General features: G+C 48.4%; 1 protein-coding gene across 1 annotated transcript; it reads left to right on the top strand.

The window, feature by feature from the left end:
* Positions 1-6,624: 6,624 nt before the first annotated feature.
* Positions 6,625-14,168, top strand: LOC142103364 (speedy protein 1-B-like). The gene is made up of 7 exons (XM_075187426.1): positions 6,625-6,635; positions 7,532-7,671; positions 8,681-8,739; positions 9,154-9,239; positions 11,975-12,146; positions 12,229-12,502; positions 14,119-14,168. The coding sequence occupies exons 1-7, from the start codon at positions 6,625-6,627 to the stop codon at positions 14,166-14,168; spliced, it is 792 nt and encodes a 263-aa protein (XP_075043527.1).
* Positions 14,169-23,687: the final 9,519 nt, after the last annotated feature.

Consider the following 23,687-nt stretch of genomic DNA (forward strand, 5'->3'; position numbering starts at 1 on the left):
ATTCTAAAAAAAACAAATTTTGATCCCTTGATCTCTCCACCCTATCCAACTACTGCACTCTCTCCCCTCTTTCCTCTATAAACTACTTGAACGTCTAGTCTACAGCCGTCTCCTTAACCACCTCACAACAATTCCCTCATTGACCCCTCCACTGAAACCGCCCTAGTTAAAGTTGCTAATGAACGTTTATCTGCCAAATCCAAAGGTCACTACTCCCTTCTCATCCACCTGGACCTTTCTGCAGCCTTCGACACAGTTGATCACCTTCTCCTATTTGACACCCTTTGCTCCTTTGGCCTTTCTGACACTGTCCTCTCTTGATTCACTTCTTATCTGTCTAAATGCTCCTTCTCTGTCTCTTTCTCTGGCTCCCCTTCCCCAGTGCTCAGCGTCCTTGGCCCTCTGCATTTTTCTTTGTACACCTTTTCACTGGGTGATCTTATCAGCTCCTTCAACCTCCAGTACCACCTCTATGCTGATGACACCCAGATCTACCTCTCTTCACCAGTCCTTTTCCCTTCCATCCTCAACAAGTTATCCTGCTGCTTCCCTGTCATTTCTTCCTGGATGTCCCAACATTTCCTCAAACTCAATATGGATAAATCCGAACTCATTATCTTCCTCCCTCTAGAGACTCCTCCCCTCCCCATTGGTCCTACCATCATCTTCTCTTCACTCCAATTTTCGTTATCTAGGGGTTACCCTTGACTTCCCCTCTCACGTAGAATCCCTTGCCCAATCCTGCCGGTTCCACCTTCGCAATATATCCCTTATCAGACCCTTCCTCTCTACTGATGCCACTAAGTCTCTCATCCACTCTCAGTATCTCCTGCCTGGATTATTGCAACCTTCTTCTCACTGGCTTCACCCGCTCCCTTCCCACTCTACTTTAGTCCTTAATGAACACTGCAGCCCAAGTTATCTTTCTTTCCCACCGATCCTCATCTGCCTCCCCTCTCTGTCAATCTCTACACTGGCTCCCCCTCCGCTTCAAAGTCCTCTTCAAACTCTTCACTCTCACCTACAAAGCCCTCTCTAATGCCGCTGCTCCTTATCTCTCCAACCTCATCTCCACTCATACTCCCTCTCACCCTTTACGGACTTATAACGACCGCTGCCTCACATCCCATCTAGTCAACACCTCTCACTCCCGCATTCAAGATTTCTCCTGTGCTGCCCCCCTTCTCTCGAACGATCTAGCCTTTTCTATCAGGCTCTTCCCCAACCTGCCTCACTTCAAAAGCTACCTCAAAACCCATCTATTTAGATTAGCTTATCCTTCTTCCATCGAACACTGCCCTCCTCTAACCCTCTTTACTTCCCTTACTCTACCTCCCCCTCACTCTTCCTCCCTCGTTCCTATTTGTACTCATCTCTTTCCCTAGAGTTCTTGTCCCCTCACACTATCTTCCCTCTCTGTGTCTCTGGGCAGTCTCCCCCACCCCCTTAGATTGTAAGCTCCGTTGAGATGGGCCCTCCATCCTTATGCCCTCTTCTCCTGATTACCTATGCCCCTGCCCCCCCCCTCTTTTCTCATTTTTGTCACTTGTCTGCTGCTGCTGTCTCTTCTTTTCTCCCTTGCCTCTGCTTCTCCAAATCCTGCTAGTGGTAGCCACACTTTTGGACTCCTTTCTTCACTCCATTCCCACTCTTTCTTTGCTCTGGTAGTCACTCTTACCTCTTTGCCTTTGCACCTGCTATCTGCTGTGTTTGTAATTGTTGTACCTCTTGTACTTATTGCACCTTGTAATGCTTGTATGCTGTGTACTGCTACCCTGTACTCTTCTCCCTCGCTTCTATATATGGTGATATGGACCGTTTGTGGCGCCTCATAAATAAATGATATTAATAATAAAATTATAATGACCACTTACAAATAAGTATTTAGTTAAAATGAATTCATGCCATACCAAACATTTAACAACAAACATATGTAATATTTACCTCTTTTTCAGGAGTAGGCAACTTGCCATGTGTTGTGTCATGGCATGTAATATTATTATTATTGAATGCCGAGGGGAAGATACCAGTGAAGGGGGAGAGGATAAAGAGGTGAGCAAGGTGACAACAGGCATTGTAAGAGAGGGAGTGGAGGAACTTGGAGGGGACAGGATCGAGAGGACAGGTTGTAGAGGAAAAGGAGGAGAGAAAAAAGAGGATCTCAGGCTCAGTTACAGGAGGGTAGGAGCCATGGGTGGCAGAGTTAGTGAAAGAGAGGACAAGTGGAGGGGGGGGTCAAGCCTGAGAAGAACAGATATAATTGTGGATGAAGTCAATTTTGTCATTGATGAAGGTAGCAAAGTCAAGAGCGGTGATGGATGATGGAGGAGGAGGTGGGGGAAAACACAGTAGAGAATTAATGGTAGCAAAGAGGCATCTGGGTTTAGTGGACATGGAGAAGATGAAGGACGTGAAATAGATTTATTTGGCTGTAGAGGGCAGAATAGTAGTAAGAAAGGAAGAATTCAAAGGTGGATGAAGTCAGCAATAGAGCTTTCTCACACTTTCCTTCCCTGCATCCAGGCACCCCATCTCCTACACTTTCCTTCCCTGCATCTGGGGACCCCATCTACCACACTTTCCTTCCCTGCGTCCGGGATCCCCATCTCTTACACTTTCCTTCCCTGCGTCCGGGATCCCCATCTCTTACACTTTCCTTCCCTGCGTCCGGGCTCCCCATTTACCAACTTTCCTTCCCTGCATCTGGGCATCCCATCTACACCTTTCACCTACCTGCTGCTGCACTGTTCACCACTGTCAGTCACCCAGTGCTGCCACTGGCCCCATCAATACATTTAGCCTCACTTCTGACTGACATCTTCTGCTGCTGTATATCACCTGCCACTACTCTCCCCAATCTGATTCTAGGCTGGCCTTCCTGCACCACTTTTATAGCAATGGAGAAAAGGGATGATAGAAGAGAGAAGACAGAGGAGAAAGAGAGAGAGAAAAGAAAGAAGAGGACATTGACTTTCATCTAGGTAAGTGCATGAGTGTGTGTGTGTGTGTGTGTGTGTGTGTGTGTGTGTGTATGTGTTTGTATATATATATATATATATATATATATATATATATAGCACATATTTTCATGAGCCCCTACCACTGCATTCCTCCAGGGGGGCCCTTCATGTCCCAGTGTGACAGGACCTTGGAATGTTTTGGTTTTTATGATGGACTCAAACCTTAAGGATTAACAGCTGTTGTTAAGTATATATGGGATTTTATTATTTTTAATAAAATTATGTGGTATAAAAGAGATGCGTGCTTTATTTAAGTTTTTGCTTGTGGTACTCCTCGGATCAACGGGCCCTGGGTGTCAGGGCATGATGGCACTGAAACCACAAATGCCATCATGCCCTGACACGCTGGCTGCAGTGTGCATGCTTGTGCTTGTAGTTCTAAGAAGACCTGCATATCCAGACTGTTATTGGTAGCCTGGGCTGGCTTGGACCTGTAGTTCCACAAACTAGAATAGTGTTTAAATAATTTTTTACTTTTTTTTTTTACTCCACACCCACCGCCCATTGGTGTGGGAAGAGCCCTAGTGTTTGCAGCATGGAGCTGAGTATCCCTAAGGGAATTTTTTTTTGCGGAGGCCAACTCCCTAAGAGACTAGTGCTGAGCAGCCTGGGTCTGGTTTGTCATTATGACAGGGGAACCCCATGCTGCGGCTTCCCTTGCTTTATTCCACCAGTCCTGGCTGAATTGTCTAGTGCTGGTTATCATAAAATCAGGGGAGACACCATGCTTTTTCTCCCACCAAAAGAAGGCTGACAACACAAGAGTTAATTTCGTTAGGAGGAGGCAGTGTTTCATGGTAATGAGCGGTGTGGGGGGGGTGAAGTGGACCGCTGGTGGCTTCCCTGGTTGGGGGCAGTCTGGTCGTTGGAGGCTGTCTGTTGCTGAGTGAGATGGGGACTACGCCCACAGAGGCTGTGTGTGACTATGTGAAAATGCGTCCAACAAGAGATATGTGAGAATATAAGATGCATGTGTGAATGGCCCGTGTGTATTAGTGTAGGGATCCCTTCCTTTTCTTCATTTTCTTACAACAAAATTACCAACTTTTTTAAACTCTTATTTTTTGTTTTCTTTATTACATAATTTTAGCATTGAGTGAAAAATGTGGCATATATATCCATAGGTGGGTCATATCACCAAAAAAATAAATTAAACAAATTAGGAGGCATTACTCTACATATTGCCATCACACATCTCTATTTTCAATCCCTAATTAATGAGTAGTACAATTGCTTAAAGTTCTGATAACAAAATGGGGACAAAGAGTTGCCCAAAAACATGGTTCACATGACAGTGTTTCTTTGTGACTTTATCCAAGATACAGAGTCTTCCTGTGTCCCAGACACACCAAATATATGTATTTATTTTTTGGAGGAGGTGGCATAAATATAGATTTCTTAACACATGTTTATTCTGTCAAGTGTCAGTCTAATGATAAAAATCAGTGGCTCTTATATAATATGTGGTCATATATAGTGAGGAAGAATTATTGGAAGCTACCAAATGTAACAATTTTGGTTGTAGTGATTGAGCTTTTGACTGTTTTGAGAGTTTTTCCATCACAAGAAGTACACAGCTGTTGCAGTAATGATGGGATTAGTGAGGATAAGGGTGTATGCTGTATAAATCTAGTAGAAGAAGAGAGTGAGCCAATGGAAGAGTTTGAGCATCAAGATGTACAGGTACAGGATCTATCATTGACAATGCTCAGGACTTATACCACACTTGCCAACTCTCCCTGAATGTCCGGGAGACTCCTGCATTTTGCGAGAGTCTCTCGGACTCCTGGGTAAGTGGGGCAATCTCCCAAATTCTGCCCACTTCCTAGTGAAGTGGGCAGAATTAGTTGGCAAATGCTGCGATTCCCAGGGAATCGCAGCATTTGGCCCCGCCCCCCTCTGTCAAATGCCGCGTTTTGCGTCATGACCTAACGGGTGGTGGGTCCAAAATGCCACTAATTTTGGAGCCCCGCCCCCATCACGCCCACCACCCATAACAGGCTCCCGGAAACCAACTATTCAAAGTTGGTAAGTATGACTTATACTGTTATGCACAAGAGATTGTATTTTAATTTGGAGCACTAAGCTTAAGATCTTTTAAACTACATTTAAATAATTACCCATTATCTTCCCTTCCTCGTGAAATTAAATAGCTACTATTATTTAATTGCCATTTTTGATTTTCAAATTTTTCTGAATTACCCCTTTCTAGGTAGGAGATCATAAACTTTTTTATTTATGATATTTGAAATACCTTGTTTTGTACTTATTTTTATAATATAGTTTGACTCAAAAAGGATTTTGTGTGAAAGTTTCATTGGTATCTGGTAACACTAATTTTGTAAGTGCATTACTGTAAGTTTGGAAGGCATTGCCCAAGCTGTTAAGGTGAAAAGTGACCTCCATATTATTTTTTGCTTTTTTTACTATTTATCTGTAAATAATGTATTGTCCTCACATGAGGGGCAGTTGGGAGATATTTCAAAATCTTTATTTTCCTTAAATGCTGTGTGAACAAGTTATTGATGTGCTTCATGTTAGGGAAGATGGGAGAGAGATGTAGGTGGATGGAGGGTGGCACTAGGTATGTACTCCATGGCCACACCCTCTCCGGTGGGAGTCAACTGGGCTTCTCTCTATAGGTCCTTCAGGTCCTTGTTGCCCTTACACTGGCCATGCCCGTAGCAGCCATTCCTTTTGTATTGGCATTAGTTCCTCCACTGCTAATGCCATCCATGAACGCTGTAGGTCAAGTGCCAATTAGTAGGGACCTAAAGTAGATTAACTATTGATTATAGTTGGCTAGATAACAATAGATTAACTGCCGTAACTTTTAATAGTCCTAAAAACAGAAAGACTGATGTGCATATGACTAAGTCTTGACTGTATTCACTTCCTCATGTCAAACTTGTGACAGCTTCCCAAATTATATTTGATAAATTAGTTCCTTTATGTAATGCAGCATTTTAGCTCTAGTGGCCCTTTAAGTCTAGTTGAAGCCATGACAACAGCTTTAAAACCTCGGTCCTCATCACAGCAGAGCAGGTTGTCATGGTGATGTCAGTTGTATACATTCAAACTGGCCGTGAGCCCTGGTGCCTGATGGTCCTCATATCGCTGTGACTCTTGAGCCCTGCGATACTGAGCCAATTACTCTCGAGCTGAAAACAGAATTTTGAATACTTTATTGATACATACATATATATATATATTTATATTTTATTATATAGCATATTATATTGAGATCTGATAAGTTATCTGTAGTATAATATTTATTTATAAGATATATTTAGTTAAGCTAAGTTAAGTTAAGCTAAGTTAAGTTAAGTTAAGTTAAGTTAAGCTAAGTTAAGTTAAGCTAAGTTAAGTTAAGTTAGGTTAAGCTAAGTTAAGTTAAGCTAAGTTAAGTTAAGTTAAGCTAAATTAAGTTAAGCTAAATTAAGTTAAGCTATATTAAGTTAAGCTAAGTAGTTTAGTCTTTAGTGTTGTATAGTACATTGTTTCTAGCTGATTTTTCCATAATTTCCCTTCTGTTTTAACCTACACCTTCTTTTTTAATTTTCCTTTAACTTCGTCCTTTGCTGGGTGTAACTGAGTCGTGAAAATGGACAAGAGGTAAGTGCAATGAGCCAGTCACTACATGTAGTAGGTTATGGGAGGAATAGTGAAAGGGGTCACGCCTGTAAGGGGCTAAATGCATTGTGATGGGGGAGCTGTGGGTATATTTGTGTCAAATATTATACAATACACAATATCACTAGCTTGGGGAATTTTTTTACGGTGCATTACTGAGTGTATAGATGTGTAGTTAAGTTTGTTATAGGTAGTTTTATATTTTTAGACATCCACATGCATAAATGAGTTTTTATTTAGTGGGATAAAATATTTAAATAAGAGTGGAAAGAAGAAAGATACACATTTATGGGGGATGACCTGACTTGTGGGTGGCTGCAGAGTTTTTTTCTACCTGCAAAACTATAGGATATTTATGGGCGCTCAGGAGGTGCCAGTAATGGGGAGTTGCTGTTATACTGTCACTGGGATGACTTTATAAGCATCCTGGTGCATTTGACGCTAGTATGCGCATTATATGTGCCCAATACCCATGTAAAATAAAATAAATATTCAAACACACAAAAATGACACATGAAATACAGACAGTCTGGTGCCCTCTCACTCTCATAATTCATTTAAAACATAAAAAAGGCTAGAACAAGAAGTATTTTGGAAGAAAAATTGAAAAGTCAAAATTAAAGAAGGAGGAGGATCTAAAGGGTTAGTAACAGGATTTTCAAGAAATTTTAATACTCTTTTCACAATGTGCAAATTCAACAAGACCTGCATCATGCAAAGCAGCTGCATCCTCATTTTACAGCAGTAGTTCCCAAAAGTAGTATGTGTCCATTTTCACATCAAAAATTAATTATATACATTTATGGATAATACATCACTTCATTTATCTTTCATTTGAAAATAAGTATTCATTATTTCCATATATAAAATAAACAAATTTATAACAACAGGACAACAGAAGAGAAGCTGAAACCTGCCAAGCAAATAAAACTACAGGAAGACCAAAGCCAACATTACAGCGCGGACCACTCTCCTAGCCCAGGACAAGAGGAGAACACTGCATTTTACAAACTGCTGGGTAGGACTTAACATTTATTAACATTTATTAAGACCACAAACAATTATTAAGACCAAATTGTTACAATTATTTTTCTAAGTACCATTGTAGAGATTTTGGCTTCTTATTCCTGTACAACTCCAGATGTCAGTGACAGTCGGAGGGTCCAGTGATATGGGGCCAGTAAATGTTTTGCCCGTTTTCTAGCTCTGTGATTTTTCCAAATAGTATTCACATGAGAGCATTGCTTGTGCAGTCTGTTTCTGCCACTGTAAGGCTGTGAGTAAAGCAAATACCTTTGGTATCTACTGGATAGACTAAAAGGTTATTCCCAGCTAAGCTTTCTGAGTACAAAACCCCAAAAATGGTTTCTGTCTTGAAGGGTTTCAGACGACTTATCCTTTATTGTTGTAAACAACATTCTCTTACTGTAAATCAATCACAGCAGACACTTGTCAAAAAATAAGGTTGTTTTTGCAAAATGCATCCAAACTAATGCTATGAAACATGGAAAATCTGGCAGAGAAATGTAAGCATCGGTAGTGGATATATTTGTGCATTAATTTGCAAAAACAAATAATTTAATTTATAAAGAGTGAAGTAAAAATGTGTACAACTATCAGTTTATTACACAATATCACCTTAGGCATTGACAGACGCTGTTTTTAAATGGATCGGTTCAGGCATCAAAGATCTAACAGCCTGAGCAGGAGAACGTCCCTTCTGCTTCAGCGGCCCTTTGCTGGGGATGTCCCCTCTCCCTGTTAGAAGCATTGAGGAACGTTACACATACATAGAGTGCAGGGAAGTGAATTCTTATGTCCGTTATCCCTGCCTGCGTTCAAGTGTTTATTTTTATAAAATTTTGTGGATAGGGTCATTGTCCTCTAATATTCCAGTCCTTTCACAGCTGTAAAAAGTGTTCATATAAAAAACAAAAAAACAAGATGTAATGTTGTAGGTGAATGTTTTTCTTCCCTTGATGTCTTAAGTGGTCACTGATATAAAATTTTTACAACTTCATTTGCAGAAAATAAAGTGATCCAGGACTTCCTATGTGCGGATGCCTGCATGAAGATCTCGGACAAGGTGGGTATGGATAATGCAATTCTGACCTTCCACCACTAGATATTCAGTAAACTGCAAGTTTTGTAGCTCTAGCAGTGTTCTGGTATTCATACTGTTCTTTACTGATACTGCGCTTACTATACTGATCAATGTATATCAATGGTTATATCTGTCCAAGATGCTGTTTACCACATGGTCAGCACAGCTACACTCACATTGAGGGGAATGGAAGCCACTGTGTACATACCACAATACTGTCTATAATATCCTGCACTTGTGTTTCATCCAATGTTTGTAATTATTTTTGTATACTTTGATGGTCTGTATATTTACTGCCAATAAACTTTAATTGAGCTGTATAGTTGTATAACTGTATATCTCCTGCTATTGGAGCAAGGATTCACAACCATTTGTTTTGCTTTTTGTCTTCTACAGTACCTCATCGCTATGGTATTTGCATACTTTAAGAGGGCAGGCTTATATATCAGCGAATATACACCAATGAATTTTTTTATTGCCCTGTAAGTATTGCTTTTTTACTTTTGTATTCATAGTAAAATAATATTATTCAACCAGTACATTTAAAACTGACCAGAACAAGAATACTCTGGGCATTTATTACTTTAGATTTGCAACAGGCTATGGTGCAGTATTGTCCATCTGTGCTTCCTATGTGCCACCAAAGTATTTATTATTATTATTATTATTATCGTTTATTTGTTATGCGCCACAAGGTTTCCGCAGCGCCGTACACGGCACAAACAGTATACTATACAGGGTAAAACAATACAGAACAATAAACACAAAGTACCAGAACTTCAGAAACTCCAGACAGGCAAATACTGTAAAGACGGAGCAGAAGAACAGGTGTGGAGACAGGAGGGGAGAGGGGCCCTGCTCATACGAGCTTACATCCTAAGGGAGGGTATACAAAATCAGGCACAAGAGGAGTGAAGCAAAGGGGAGAGAAAAGGAGCCAGGGGAGAAACAGAAGAGGTGGGAGGTTAATTGGATGGTTGGTAGGCCTTAAGGAACAAGTGAGTTTTAAGTGCCCGCTTGAAGGAGCACAGATTGGGTGAGAGACGGATGGAGCGAGGGAGGTCGTTCCAGTCAAGGAGGGCAGCACGGGAGAAGTCTTGTATTCTAGAGTGGGAAGAGGTGATCAGAGTGGAGGAGAGGCGGCGATCGTTGGCCGAGCGCAGGCAGCGGGCGGGAGTGTGAATGGAGAGGAGGTTAGAGATATAAGGGGCAGTAGACTGGGAGAGAGCCTTGTAAGTGGTGGTGAGGAGTTTGAAAAGGATTCTGTAGGGGAAGGGGAGCCAGTGTAAGACAAGACAGAGAGGGGAGGCAGAGGAGGAGCGGCGTGAGAGGAAGATGAGTCTTGCAGCCGCATTAAGTATAGAGCGGAGGGGGGCGAGGTGGGAGCAGGGGAGGCCAGTAAGGAGGAGGTTGCAGTAGTCGAGGCGGGAAATGATGAGAGCATGGATGACAGTTTTGGTGGCATCTTGAGAGAGGAAGGGACGGATGCGGGCAATGTTACGGAGTTGGAAGCGACAGGCTTGGGTAAGGGATTGAATGTGGGGGGCAAAAGAGAGAGAGGAGTCAAGAGTGACTCCTAGACAGCGGAGTTGGGTGACAGAGGAGATAGTGGAGTTGTTAACGATTATAGAGAGGTCATGATGGGAAGGGAGTCTGGGTGGGGGAAAGACAATGAGTTCAGTTTTGGAGATGTTAATTTTAAGAAAGCGCGAAGACATCCAGGATGGGATGGCTGAGAGGCAGTCAGTTACAAGAGAGAGTGGAGGGGGAAAGATCAGGAGAAGAGATGTAGAGTTGAATATCATCAGCATATAGGTGGTACTGAAGACCGAACGAAGAGATGAGAGCTCCAAGGGAGGAGGTATAGAGCGAAAAGAGTAAAGGGCCAAGAACAGAGCCCTGAGGGACTCCAACAGGGAGAGGGGAGGGGGTGGAGGAAGAACCAGACGTAGATACAGAGAAGGAGCGGTTAGCAAGGTATGAGGTGAACCAGGCATGGACAGAGCCAGAGAGGCCAAGAGAGAGTAGAGTTTGCAGCAGGAGGGGGTGGTCCACGGTGTCGAAGGCCGTGGACCACCCCCTTCATTGTGATAGTATAGCTGTCTGAGATAGGATTCCTCATATGTCCATTACTGTTTGTTACATGAATTAATAACTCTAAAATTTAAATAAGCCCCTAATATTGCAGTTTCTGCTTGCATATAGTTAAGGGGGGATATCTTTGTGTTAACATATGTAAGTCCTACTGGCACACTGTTTTACGGTATAGTCAGGTAAAGCTGTCATTCTTATACACATTAGCCTGGTCTATTTATAATACACATGGAGTCATTCTGCCATACCCAATTTACTATTCATGAGTTCTGCTTTTCTCAACCAAAATTACGAATTCTTTCCGAACATGATATGTGTTTTGATGCTGAAACTAACAAACAGTAACTTAAACTGCCATATAGTTTAAAGAGGCTGGTTCATTTCAATGTTTCTAGACTAGAGCACTATCCGCAAATACTTCTAATTGGTCATGTTTAGAGGGAAATCTTCATATACATGGGATAAATACTAACCCAGTCAAATAAGTATATATATCTGCATGATTAAACACTCGCTATTGGTCAGTCATTGACTCACCGAGGTGGATGCACCAGAGCTCTTCACCACTGCAAAAATCTATTTGTTCTTCAGTGAGCACTGCCAGAGCTATTAACATACCTCTTAGTTTATGCTGAACACTGAAAAAAGTTTTTTTCAACACTGAAAAAAACCCTCATAGCCCTATCACTACTTCAGTGTTAAAGTACATATTTTGTATCACTCTACTTGGGATGTCTCCCTGATTATATTTTGTAATAGAATGGGCTTGGTGTAACTGAATGGTACAAGAAGCTGATTTTTTTTTTGCTAACTTTGACATGTATACCAGACTTAAATTATTTTTTTTAAAAAAATCCAATATACCATAGAAAGCCTTATCTCAGGGAAAATATAACATTTGCCTTGATAAAATAGGTTATCACTAAGAAACTGATTCTTCCCAAAACTTGGAAACTGACTTAGTCATGAAGGGCTAAGAGCTCAGGACATGAAGTGGTTAAGGAAATACTGAACTGACCTGGTTGTGTATGTAAGGAGACACCCTGGTATAGTTCATAACCAATGTGAGTGCAAAAAACTGCCAAGAAATGCCAGCATTGAACTACTCTTGTGTTTTCCATAGGTACCTTGCAAATGACATGGAAGAAGAAGAGGACAATTACCATTATGAAATATTCCCATGGGCACTGGGAAAGACATGGATACAACACTTCCGTCTCTTTGTGAATCTAAGAACAAAACTATTTGCTCAAATGAAGTACAGAGCAGTCGTCAGCAGACGTCATTGCAATGAGGTAAGTTCCTGTAATGAAGCAACACAATGAATGTGTATACTGCAGTCATGTGGGTGAGATATTGATTTTTGTTTTATTACAGATCATGGCGTTAGACCCAACCCATTCTGTATGGCTTAGAAACCGCTCAGTACATCATAGTGGTGCCAACAAGAACTTGGAATATAATTTCTACCCACTAGGGCCGGGGTTCAACCCGGCCACCTGTTCCCGGTGCATGGGTGATCCTGAGAGTGCAGCCTCCACTGGCTCCATGCCACAGGGTGAGTTGTTTAACATTTCTAATAGACAGTGGTCCGAGGACCTTCTCGTCATACCCCCAGATCTGCTTCCTGTGCCCACTTATGACATTTACAGTGAGTTGTAGGTGTATAACTTGAGCTTGTTTTACTTATATTTCTCACAGCTGGGTTTTTATCTTGTTTATATTAATCAGCTGTGACAGCACTACTGGAACCTGATGTTTGGAAGTCATTTCTTTTTAGGTGAAGGGATGCTCATCTCTCCTGGTTCCTTATTTTGTTCACATTATTATTTCATGTTATTTCATTATTATTTCTTGTGCTTTAATATATGGTGATGAGTACTGTTTATATAAAGCAAAGCATACATTGGTGTAACACCTTCCAGTTATCTTTAGTTCTTCCACACTCCTGTGCTATGTCTTTAATTATGCTTCACAGAACTTTCTATAGTGCACTGTTATTACAACATACTTGCCAACTCTCCCGAAATATCCGGGAGACTCCCGCATTTTGCGGGAGTCTCCCGGGCGAGTGTGGCAATCCCCCGCATCTGGATAATTCTGCCAACTTCCTAGTGAAGTGGGCAGAATTAAGTCCCAAACGCCGCGATTCCCGGTGAATCGCGGCATTTGGCCCCGCCCCCGCTGTCAAATGACGCATTTTGCGTCATCATGTCATGGGGGGGGGGGTCCAAAATTACGCCATTTTGGAGCCCCCCCCCGTTACGCCCACCTTCTCTTCAGGCTCCCGGATTTCACCAACAGAAAGTTGGTAAGTATGGATTACAAGGTGCAAAACTGTGGCTAAATATCCCATAACCTCTTCTTCCAAATACTGGTCACTGGTGGCACAATTAATTGCATACAAGTGAAACCTCCCATACTGCGGTAAAACTTAATTATGGGGCTGATCCAGTTAGGAGTAAATCTAGCTTAAAGGTGCAATGTTGTCAAACCCATGTTGCACTGCGGAGGGGACAAATTTAAAATGTGCGGACAGACTTAGAGTTGGGGTGGGGGCTCATCCTAGCTAAATTCTAAATTGCTTTGTAAAAAGAAAGCTGCACAGTGTTTGTGTGCTGAATGCAGAAGCAGGAAGTATTTTCCACGCATACAAAATAAAATTGCATTTGCTGCTCTTGCACAACAGCATGGTATGTACATTTGCACCCTTCAGATTTGTTCCTAAATGTGGCACCAAGTGTGACGGAAAAATCTATATCTCTGAACTCTGAATAATGCTAAAATGAATAGCACCACTCTAAAGGATAGGTACATGAAGTAATCAATTTCATTGAAAGACAACTCTAAAATTACTACAAACTTAGAAATGCACAAAGCATCACAAGGGGCATCATAGCAAACTGTTGCCCCTATTGAATTTATTTAATGCATTGGCAAACTGTTAGGTTTAATTATGACCCTCTTGAGGCAAAAGCAGCCACTAATTACCTGCTACACGCTTGACATTATACATTGTTAGGATAGTGCTGTGGTGGTGAGCCACTGAAAGGCGCCAATCAGTTAAACAGCAGTGCACTAGTGAAACAATCCCCGTGTACATGTACATTGTATCCATCTCTTCCCCCTCTCAATTTGATAATGTGGTTTATGGTTAAAATCTAACTAATAAGAAATATAGGCAATGAAGATACTGCTGCTTTTGATCCTAAATATAATCAGGTTTATAATTACTATTATATAAATAACATTTTTCTTCTATTGTAGTTCAACAACAAACTCTGAAGCATGGAAGAAGCTTTGAGTGGCAATTATAACCAGACAATTATACCTCTATAACAACTCAAGTGTTCTATTTGTTCCTGCTGCTTCAACTACCTGTTCCAGTGACTTCCTGGTTGGTGTTCAGTGCCTCTCATCCACAACCATTATCTCCTCATGTTCAACTTGCTGTTCAATTGATTCCTCAGTTGCTGTTCAGTGATACTCATCCACAGACATCACTTCCTCGTGTTCAGTTCACTGTTCCAGTGATTTCTCAGTTGCTGTTCAGTAATATGTGAGAGCGATACTCCCGAAGAACGTCTCAAAGGATCCCCTGTAATGAGGAAAGGTTCTCACCTGATCCCGAGGGTCGCTATGGGCGGAACCCGTCAAGTGCAGGAGGCTTCTGCTGCAGTCACGGTCCCTCCTGCGTGCGAGAGGAACAGAGGCACGAAAACAATGGGGGAAGTGGAAGGGGGTGTCCGGAATGCCGCCCAGGACTAGAGGGTTACTCAGCCCCGCTTGGCGACTCTCCGTTTTATTCTGGCCAAGCCACGCGGCTCCAAGAGTTCGGGGTAGAGAACGTTCTCGCCCGAACTCCCTACTCCCCTCTGGGGAGGGCCACAAGTGTGGGGACAAGACTCACTCCGCCGGCGGTGCGCCGCGAGGTATCACAGTCCCCACCCAGAACCGTCAGTCTCCTGCCGGCGTGCGGGCGGACTCCGTTTTACCCCACGAGGCACCGTCTGCCCTGGAACCGTCAGGCAACCTTGCCGGAACTCAGGCCAGACACCCCAATGGAACCGTGGACGGCTGTGACCAACCCCGGAACTCACCAGGGCAGGGCTGTACTGCCCCAGTGGAACCGCGGAACGCCCGAACCGCCCTCGGAACTCAGAAGGGCTGTGCTACACTACTTCCAAGGCACCGAGGGAGACCCGGATCTCTCCCAGCCCGCGAAGAAGTCGTGCCACACCGCCGCCCAAGGATCTGCCCCACCAGGGCCTACACGGAAGGGGGAAGGGAAAGGGGATAGACAATACTTACCGGCTCGGGAACGAGTTGAGTCCACCCGGCGATCAGTCCCAACACACCACTTTCCGACCCCTGCAGGGAGACACAACACGCCCCAACCGCCCACTACACCGTACAATACCCCCCAATACAATACTCAATTGACAGTACAATACTCACAATACAATACTCAATTGACAGTACAATACTCACAATACAATACTCAATTGCACAGTACAATACCCAGGACACTATTAACACGGAAAAGTGTAATATCAAAGCAGAGTGTGTGTGTTCTTGTCCTACTCTGCCCCAAGGGTGATACGGTTAGGAAAAGGGAGAGAGGGAACAAAGACAGACTTCCAAGGCAGGGCCTAAAGCCCAGGGGTGACCTGAGGGCCTCGCGCCCTAGGGAATCTACTCAGGGCCTGGTGCCCTATTGGGTCTAACGGGAGCTACCAAATGGAAAGGCAGACTTAATGGACGCCGGCAGAAGGCCCTGGGCCCGGGTAAAGAGTGTCCGATAGGATGCGGGCGTGGGCCCGGGAGGGGTGGTCCCCACTGGGGTCTTACCTGGTCTAGGTCCTCCGCTCGCGACGTCAGCGTAACTCCTCTTCGGTCCTGCTGCTGCTGCTACTGTGGGTGCTGCTGCTGCTGAGGGTGCTGCTGCTGCTGTGGGTGCTGCTGCTGCTGTGGGTGCTGCTGCTGCTACTGTGGGTGCTGCTGCTGCTGTGGGTGCTGCTGCTGCTGTGGGTGCTGCTGCTGCTGTGGGTGCTGCTGCTGCTGAGGGTGCTGCTGCTGCTACCGTGGGTGCTGCTGCTGCTGCCGTGGGTGCTGCTGCTGCTGCTGCTACTGTGGGTGCTGCTGCTGCTGCTGCTACCGTGGGTGCTGCTGCTGAGGGTGCTGCTGCTGAGGGTGCTGCTGTGTCCAGACGTCCTTCCTCCAGCTTCACTTCCCGCCGAACAGGCCGCTTCCCACGTGGCCGCCGACGATATTCCCGGGCCAGGCGCTTCCCTATGACCTCATCACGGCCGGGAGCCGTGATTGGTCCGTGGGCGGGCGCCGTGATTGGCCCGCGGCCCGTGTGTGGAGCCGGCGTCTCCACACATCCCCCTACGTTTCCCATTGCAGTCCCTGCAATGACGGCTTGGGACCAATCGAAATGCGGATCGGCGAATCGTGGGGCCGGAACGCCTCGATTGCTCCTCTGTGACTGCCGAGGCGCCATGAGTCTTAGCGGAGAGGAAGGGACAGGGCGATCCGGGTCCGTTTGCGTCTGGGGTCCAAGGGTGGGGATTTGTAGGGTTGTCGCCTCCCATCCTACGTTTCCGGGTGCTTCTGCGAGGTCGTCCGATCTTTTATCTCGGGGGAAGCCCGGCAAAGCTGGTCGGGGTACCTCCACCCACCCTTTCTCGGTTTCACCCCCTGGGCATGGTGCGGGTCCCAGGATTTCCGGAACCGGGTCCTCTGCTGGGGCCTGGTGGAACAGGCAGGGCCTCAGCTTGTCTCGGTGTAGTATTTTCGTGAGTCCGGGTACCTTGGTGGACTCAACCTCGTAGGCGGGGCTTTCTGGACTCAACCGCCGCCGGACCACATAGGGGGCGGTTTCCCATCTCTCTTGTAGCTTGTCTGCCGGTTTAGACACGTGGACAATGACGCGCTGCCCTTCTGTGAAGTCCGGGGGTGCCTTTCGCTGGGCGCCATCATGGATCTTGGCTTCGATGTGGTGTTTGGCAAGGCTGCATGCGATCTTCAGCCGCCGCCGTTGCTCCATGACCCAGGCAGGACATGTCCATTGCTCCTCCTCTGCCGGTCCCAGAGCCAGCTCTTGCATGTCCTTCCCTGCTCGGCCAAACATTAAGAAATAGGGTGTGTACCCGGTGGTGCTATGTACTCGGTTGTTGTAAGCCCACGTAAGATCCGGCACCGCGGCTGGCCAGTGGGTGCGCTGTTCCTTTTCGAGGGTTCGCAGCATCTGGATTAGGGTCCGATTGAAGCGCTCACACCCGCCATTCCCTTGGGGGTGGTAGGGGGTAGTCCTAGACCGGCGTATCCCATACATGTCGCAGAGTCCTTGCATGATGCGCCCCTGGAAACAGGCTCCCTGGTCGGAGTGGATTCGCTCCGGGCAGCCGTACTTCCTGATGAAGTCTTCCACGACGGCCGTGACGGCGGATTCAGCCGTCTGGTCCCGAGTAGGGGTCACGACGGTGAACTTGGTAAAATGATCGGTCATGACCAATGCATACTGGTGTCCGCGGGTAGACTCTCCGATAGCCACGTAGTCGATCATGAGGAGCTCCAGGGGCCGTCCCGACGAGATGGTGTGGACGGGCACCCGTTGTTGGGTGGGTTTGGTCACGCCACATCTTCGGCATTCACGGCACACTTGTTCCACTAACGTTGGCAGCCCTGGCCAATAGAACCGCTGTCTTAGCCATTGGGTTGTTTTCATGGCCCCCAGGTGGGCGCCTCGAACATGGGCCTCCTCGGCCAGGCGCCGCGTGGTTTCGGCTGGCACCACAATCTGCCACACCGGCCGTAGTTCATGTTCCAAATAGGCGCGGCGTCGCAGCACGCCCTCGTGCACCGCCAGCTGGTTCCAATGCTCCACAAGTTTCTGTTCGCTCACCGGCAGGCGCTTCCTCTCCCCCTTCGAGGGCCAGTGTCCCTGCTGGCACCACTGGAAGACCTGGCGTATACCGGGGTCCCGTTGTTGTTCTGCGGCCCAGTCTGGCATCTGGTTGGCAAGGAGGGTGGCGCATATTCTGGCGTCTAGCGGTGTCTTGGAGACCATTTTGTGAAACCGCGTGAAGTTTGGGATTTCCACTTCTTCCTCTTCTTCGTCTTTGGAGTGAGTTGTCATGACCACTGGGAATCTGGAGAGTGCGTCGGCGTTGCCGTTATTCCGGCCGGGGCGATAGCGGAAGCGATGAGAGAACTTGGCCAAGCGGGCTCGCCACCGTTGTTCTAAGGCTCCTAATTTGGCCGAGTCCAGGTGCACCAGTGCACTGTTATCGGTGACTACCTCCACCTCCGCGGCCGTTAAGTACTCTGCAAATTTTTCGGTCATGGCCCACACTACTGCCAAGAACTCCAGTTTGAAGGAGCTGTAATTGGCGGGGTTTCGCTCGGAGTCGTGCAAGGTCCGGCTGGCATAGGCGATCACGCGCTCCTTACCATCCTGTATCTGGGCCAGTACTGCTCCTAGCCCTTGGTGGCTGCCATCCGTGTACAGGATGAACGGCTGGCTGAAGTCGGCGTATGCCAACACGGGGGCGCGGGTAAGTTCCTCTTTTAGCTGGGTGAAAGCAGCCTCGTGGGGGGCATTCCACGCCTCCACTCGGGACTTGGCTCCCGCAGGGCTTCCTCGGAGCAAGTCAAACAATGGTCCGGCGATCTTGGAGAATCCCTTGATGAACCTGCGGTAATACCCAACGAGGCCCAGAAACGCTCGAAGCTCCGTGATGGTCGTGGGGGCTGGCCAATTGGTCACCGCGGATACCTTGTCCTGGGTGGGACGCACTCCGTCCCGCGACACCACATGGCCCAGGTACTCCAACTGATCCTTCAGCAGATGGCATTTCCTCGGCTTGAGTTTCAGCCCAAACCGTTCCAGTCGTTGGAACACCAGGTCTAGGCGGGCTAAGTGTTCCTCCAGGGTGGATGCGAATACGATGATGTCGTCCAGGTAGATTAACAGGGCTTCAAAATTCAGATCTCCGAGGCAGCGCTCCATGAGTCGCTGGAAGGTGGCTGGCGCGTTGGTTAACCCAAACGGCATTCGTTGGAATTCGAATAGCCCCATGGGTGTAATAAACGCCGTCTTTGCCCTGTCCTTCTCGGCCACGGGTACCTGCCAATAGCCGCTTGCCAGATCTAACGTAGAAAAGTATTTGGCCCGGCCCAGCGCCGCGAGGGATTCCTCTATGCGTGGTAATGGGTATGCATCGCGCACGGTGCAGTGATTAAGCTTCCGATAGTCCACACAGAACCGGACAGTGCCATCTTTCTTCCGCACCAGGACGATCGGTGCCGCCCAGGGACTACGGCTTTCAGTCACCACCCCGTTGTCCAACATCTGACGCAGCATGGTCTTGACCTCCTGGTACAGCTTCGGGGGTATTTGACGGTAACGTTCTCTCTCCGGCACGGCCCCGTCCGTATGGATCTCGTGCTCCATTTGATCCGTTAGCCCGAAATCGTCCTCGTGTCGGGAGAACACTCGCTGTCTTCTCCACAGCATCGCTTCCAGTTGTTGGATTTCGTTCGGCGGTAGGTCACCTTCTGAAACATCCATGCTTTCACGGATTACCCGTCCGTTCCAGGTGGAGGTGGGTTGTTCCGGGGGTGCTACTTGGACCACCATGGTCCAAGGTCTTTGGGGGTCGGGGAACAACGACACATCTTGAGTGGTTTCCACCTCTTCTCCGGTGGTTGGGTGGAGCAAGGCCAGCAGGGTGTTGGGCGGTATTTTCTGTGGTTGGTCGCCCATATTGCAGAAACGAACGGGGACTCGTCCTTCCCGTATCCTGACCAGTGCACGGCCAACCATTGGCGTCCTCTGGTTGCTCTCCTCCGTCCCGCCCGAGGATACCGGTTCGAGGAGCACCTCCCGGCCTTCGAGCCTCCGCTTGGTCCCCACCCTCATCCACAACAGGAGCTCCTGCCGAGGGGGAACGACCACCTCCTGCCGATAGTTCGTCCGGATGGATCCCAGGGGAGCAGGACGGCCTTGGGGAAATGTTGGGACTCGCAGGCGGTTCACCTGCTGTAGCGCCTGTTGTACCGGTCGTTGGACCCCCAGTTTCTTCCAGTAAGCCGGACCCCTCTCGGACCACAGCATATGGTCTAATCCTCGGAGGATGTTCATCCCCAGAATCACGGGGCCATGTCGTAGTACCGGGCTGTCTATGACCACAATGCCCTGCTTCCCCAACGGGCGCCCGTAGAGCTCCACCTCCATCCACACGACTCCCACCACAGGGATGGGTAGATTATTGGCGGCCGTGAGATGAATCCAGTCCCCCGTCTGGGCCTGTTGTAGATGTTGATAGTTCTTTTGGAAACAGGCCGCTGTCATCGTGGTGACCTGGGACCCGGTGTCTAATAGGCAACGCTGGTTGTGACCCTGGAAGCGAGCCACAACTACGGGACACTCTCCTACTAATTCAGCCGAATTAACAATCAGTCGTTCTGAGTCGGCTTCCCTTGCGGTGGGTCCCACTACCGCAAGGGTTTCTAGTTTAAAGTCGGCCTGGGTGCGGCGTTGGGGCAATTACGGGCCAGATGTCCCACCTGCCCACATTGCCAACACCGGGGCCCGTCCGCTGGGCGTCGCCGTGGGGCGTCCCTTGGTTCATTCCGTGGATACTCTCTATCCCCGCGGCCGGACGGTATTCCCTCGATCCGCTTCTGCATCCGTCCCATGTCCTCCTTCATCTGTAGAATTACGTCCGTCAGGTCTCGGATGCAGCTTTCCCATGGTGCGGCGGACGCTGGGATGGGGGCGCGGACCTGCTGCACGGCCACGGTGCTCGGGCCGCTGCCTGTATTGTCGTCCCGGGCGATGACCGTGGTTTGTGCTTGATGGAAGGTCATGCTCGGCAACAATTCCAATCGGTCCTGCATATAGGTTCGCAGGTGCTCACTACGTAAGCCGTTGATAAATTGATCCCGTAGTACGGTATCTGTTTCTCCCAATACCTTAGTGTCCTTTTTCTTTAAATTCGCCAGCAGGCCTTGGAGGGCTATAGCGAATTTGGGGATGGTCTCCTCCTCTCGCTGAAATCGGGTAAAAAAACGTTTGCGCAGGGTCGCGGTGGTAGACTTGTCCCCATACACATCGCTTAAGACCCTCAACACATCCGCCAAAGTCTTTCGCTGTTCAGGCTCACATAGAAGTGCGGCCTGGCGGGCATCTCCCTCCAAGGCGAGCACGGCCACTTCCGCTTGCATGTCTGGGGGCACACCATATAGCCGGATGACCATTCGTAACTGCATCTCCCAGTCGGCTAACGTTATGTTCGTACCATCGAACTTCGGTACGTGAGAAAGAGCTGCCCCTATCGCTACAACTCGGGAGCGCTCCGCCGGCTCCCCTACCGGTTCCACGTCGCGTGGGACGTTCCCGGCGGCACTAGGCAGATCCTCCTCGCCCGCCGGCCTTCCAGACGGCCGGCCCTCTGGATCGTCGTTGTTGCCCGTGGGCTCCATAGTTACCTGTCGGGATCCTGCCGACTACGCCAAATGTGAGAGCGGTACTCCCGAAGAACGTCTCAAAGGATCCCCTGTAATGAGGAAAGGTTCTCACCTGATCCCGAGGGTCGCTATGGGCGGAACCCGTCAAGTGCAGGAGGCTTCTGCTGCAGTCACGGTCCCTCCTGCGTGCGAGAGGAACAGAGGCACGAAAACAATGGGGGAAGTGGAAGGGGGTGTCCGGAATGCCGCCCAGGACTAGAGGGTTACTCAGCCCCGCTTGGCGACTCTCCGTTTTATTCTGGCCAAGCCACGCGGCTCCAAGAGTTCGGGGTAGAGAACGTTCTCGCCCGAACTCCCTACTCCCCTCTGGGGAGGGCCACAAGTGTGGGGACAAGACTCACTCCGCCGGCGGTGCGCCGCGAGGTATCACAGTCCCCACCCAGAACCGTCAGTCTCCTGCCGGCGTGCGGGCGGACTCCGTTTTACCCCACGAGGCACCGTCTGCCCTGGAACCGTCAGGCAACCTTGCCGGAACTCAGGCCAGACACCCCAATGGAACCGTGGACGGCTGTGACCAACCCCGGAACTCACCAGGGCAGGGCTGTACTGCCCCAGTGGAACCGCGGAACGCCCGAACCGCCCTCGGAACTCAGAAGGGCTGTGCTACACTACTTCCAAGGCACCGAGGGAGACCCGGATCTCTCCCAGCCCGCGAAGAAGTCGTGCCACACCGCCGCCCAAGGATCTGCCCCACCAGGGCCTACACGGAAGGGGGAAGGGAAAGGGGATAGACAATACTTACCGGCTCGGGAACGAGTTGAGTCCACCCGGCGATCAGTCCCAACACACCACTTTCCGACCCCTGCAGGGAGACACAACACGCCCCAACCGCCCACTACACCGTACAATACCCCCCAATACAATACTCAATTGACAGTACAATACTCACAATACAATACTCAATTGACAGTACAATACTCACAATACAATACTCAATTGCACAGTACAATACCCAGGACACTATTAACACGGAAAAGTGTAATATCAAAGCAGAGTGTGTGTGTTCTTGTCCTACTCTGCCCCAAGGGTGATACGGTTAGGAAAAGGGAGAGAGGGAACAAAGACAGACTTCCAAGGCAGGGCCTAAAGCCCAGGGGTGACCTGAGGGCCTCGCGCCCTAGGGAATCTACTCAGGGCCTGGTGCCCTATTGGGTCTAACGGGAGCTACCAAATGGAAAGGCAGACTTAATGGACGCCGGCAGAAGGCCCTGGGCCCGGGTAAAGAGTGTCCGATAGGATGCGGGCGTGGGCCCGGGAGGGGTGGTCCCCACTGGGGTCTTACCTGGTCTAGGTCCTCCGCTCGCGACGTCAGCGTAACTCCTCTTCGGTCCTGCTGCTGCTGCTACTGTGGGTGCTGCTGCTGCTGAGGGTGCTGCTGCTGCTGTGGGTGCTGCTGCTGCTGTGGGTGCTGCTGCTGCTACTGTGGGTGCTGCTGCTGCTGTGGGTGCTGCTGCTGCTGTGGGTGCTGCTGCTGCTGTGGGTGCTGCTGCTGCTGAGGGTGCTGCTGCTGCTACCGTGGGTGCTGCTGCTGCTGCCGTGGGTGCTGCTGCTGCTGCTGCTACTGTGGGTGCTGCTGCTGCTGCTGCTACCGTGGGTGCTGCTGCTGAGGGTGCTGCTGCTGAGGGTGCTGCTGTGTCCAGACGTCCTTCCTCCAGCTTCACTTCCCGCCGAACAGGCCGCTTCCCACGTGGCCGCCGACGATATTCCCGGGCCAGGCGCTTCCCTATGACCTCATCACGGCCGGGAGCCGTGATTGGTCCGTGGGCGGGCGCCGTGATTGGCCCGCGGCCCGTGTGTGGAGCCGGCGTCTCCACAAATACTCAACTACATCTATATCTTGCTCAAGTGTGTTCACCTCTCTGCGGTTTCCTCGCTGCAGAGTTTCTTCTACTCCTATGTTCTCCATACGGGTCTCATCTAACACTCTCTTAGAGGGCCGCGACCTGCGGGGCAGGGCAGCAAAGCCCATACCTCCTTGCGGGGGTTCCTGGTGAAGACAACCTGTGCCGTTAGACTCCGCGCCTCTGGGAAGAGAAGTACAAAGTTAGTCAGCTGTTCCAGTGATTCCTCAGATGCTGATTAGTGCTAGTCATCCTCAGATAACCCTTCCTCATGTTCAGTTTGCTGTTCCAATGATTTCTCCGTTGCTGTTCAGTGCTACTCATCAACAGACATAACTTCCTCGTGTTCAGTTCACTGTTCCAGTGATTTCCCAGTTGCTGTTCAGTAATACTCAACTACATCTATATCTTGCTCAAGTGTGTTCACCTCTCTGCAGTTTCCTCGCTGCAGAGTTT

This window comes from Mixophyes fleayi, chromosome 10 (assembly GCF_038048845.1).
Source record: "Mixophyes fleayi isolate aMixFle1 chromosome 10, aMixFle1.hap1, whole genome shotgun sequence".
In the NCBI taxonomy this organism is placed as follows: Eukaryota; Metazoa; Chordata; class Amphibia; order Anura; family Limnodynastidae; genus Mixophyes; species Mixophyes fleayi.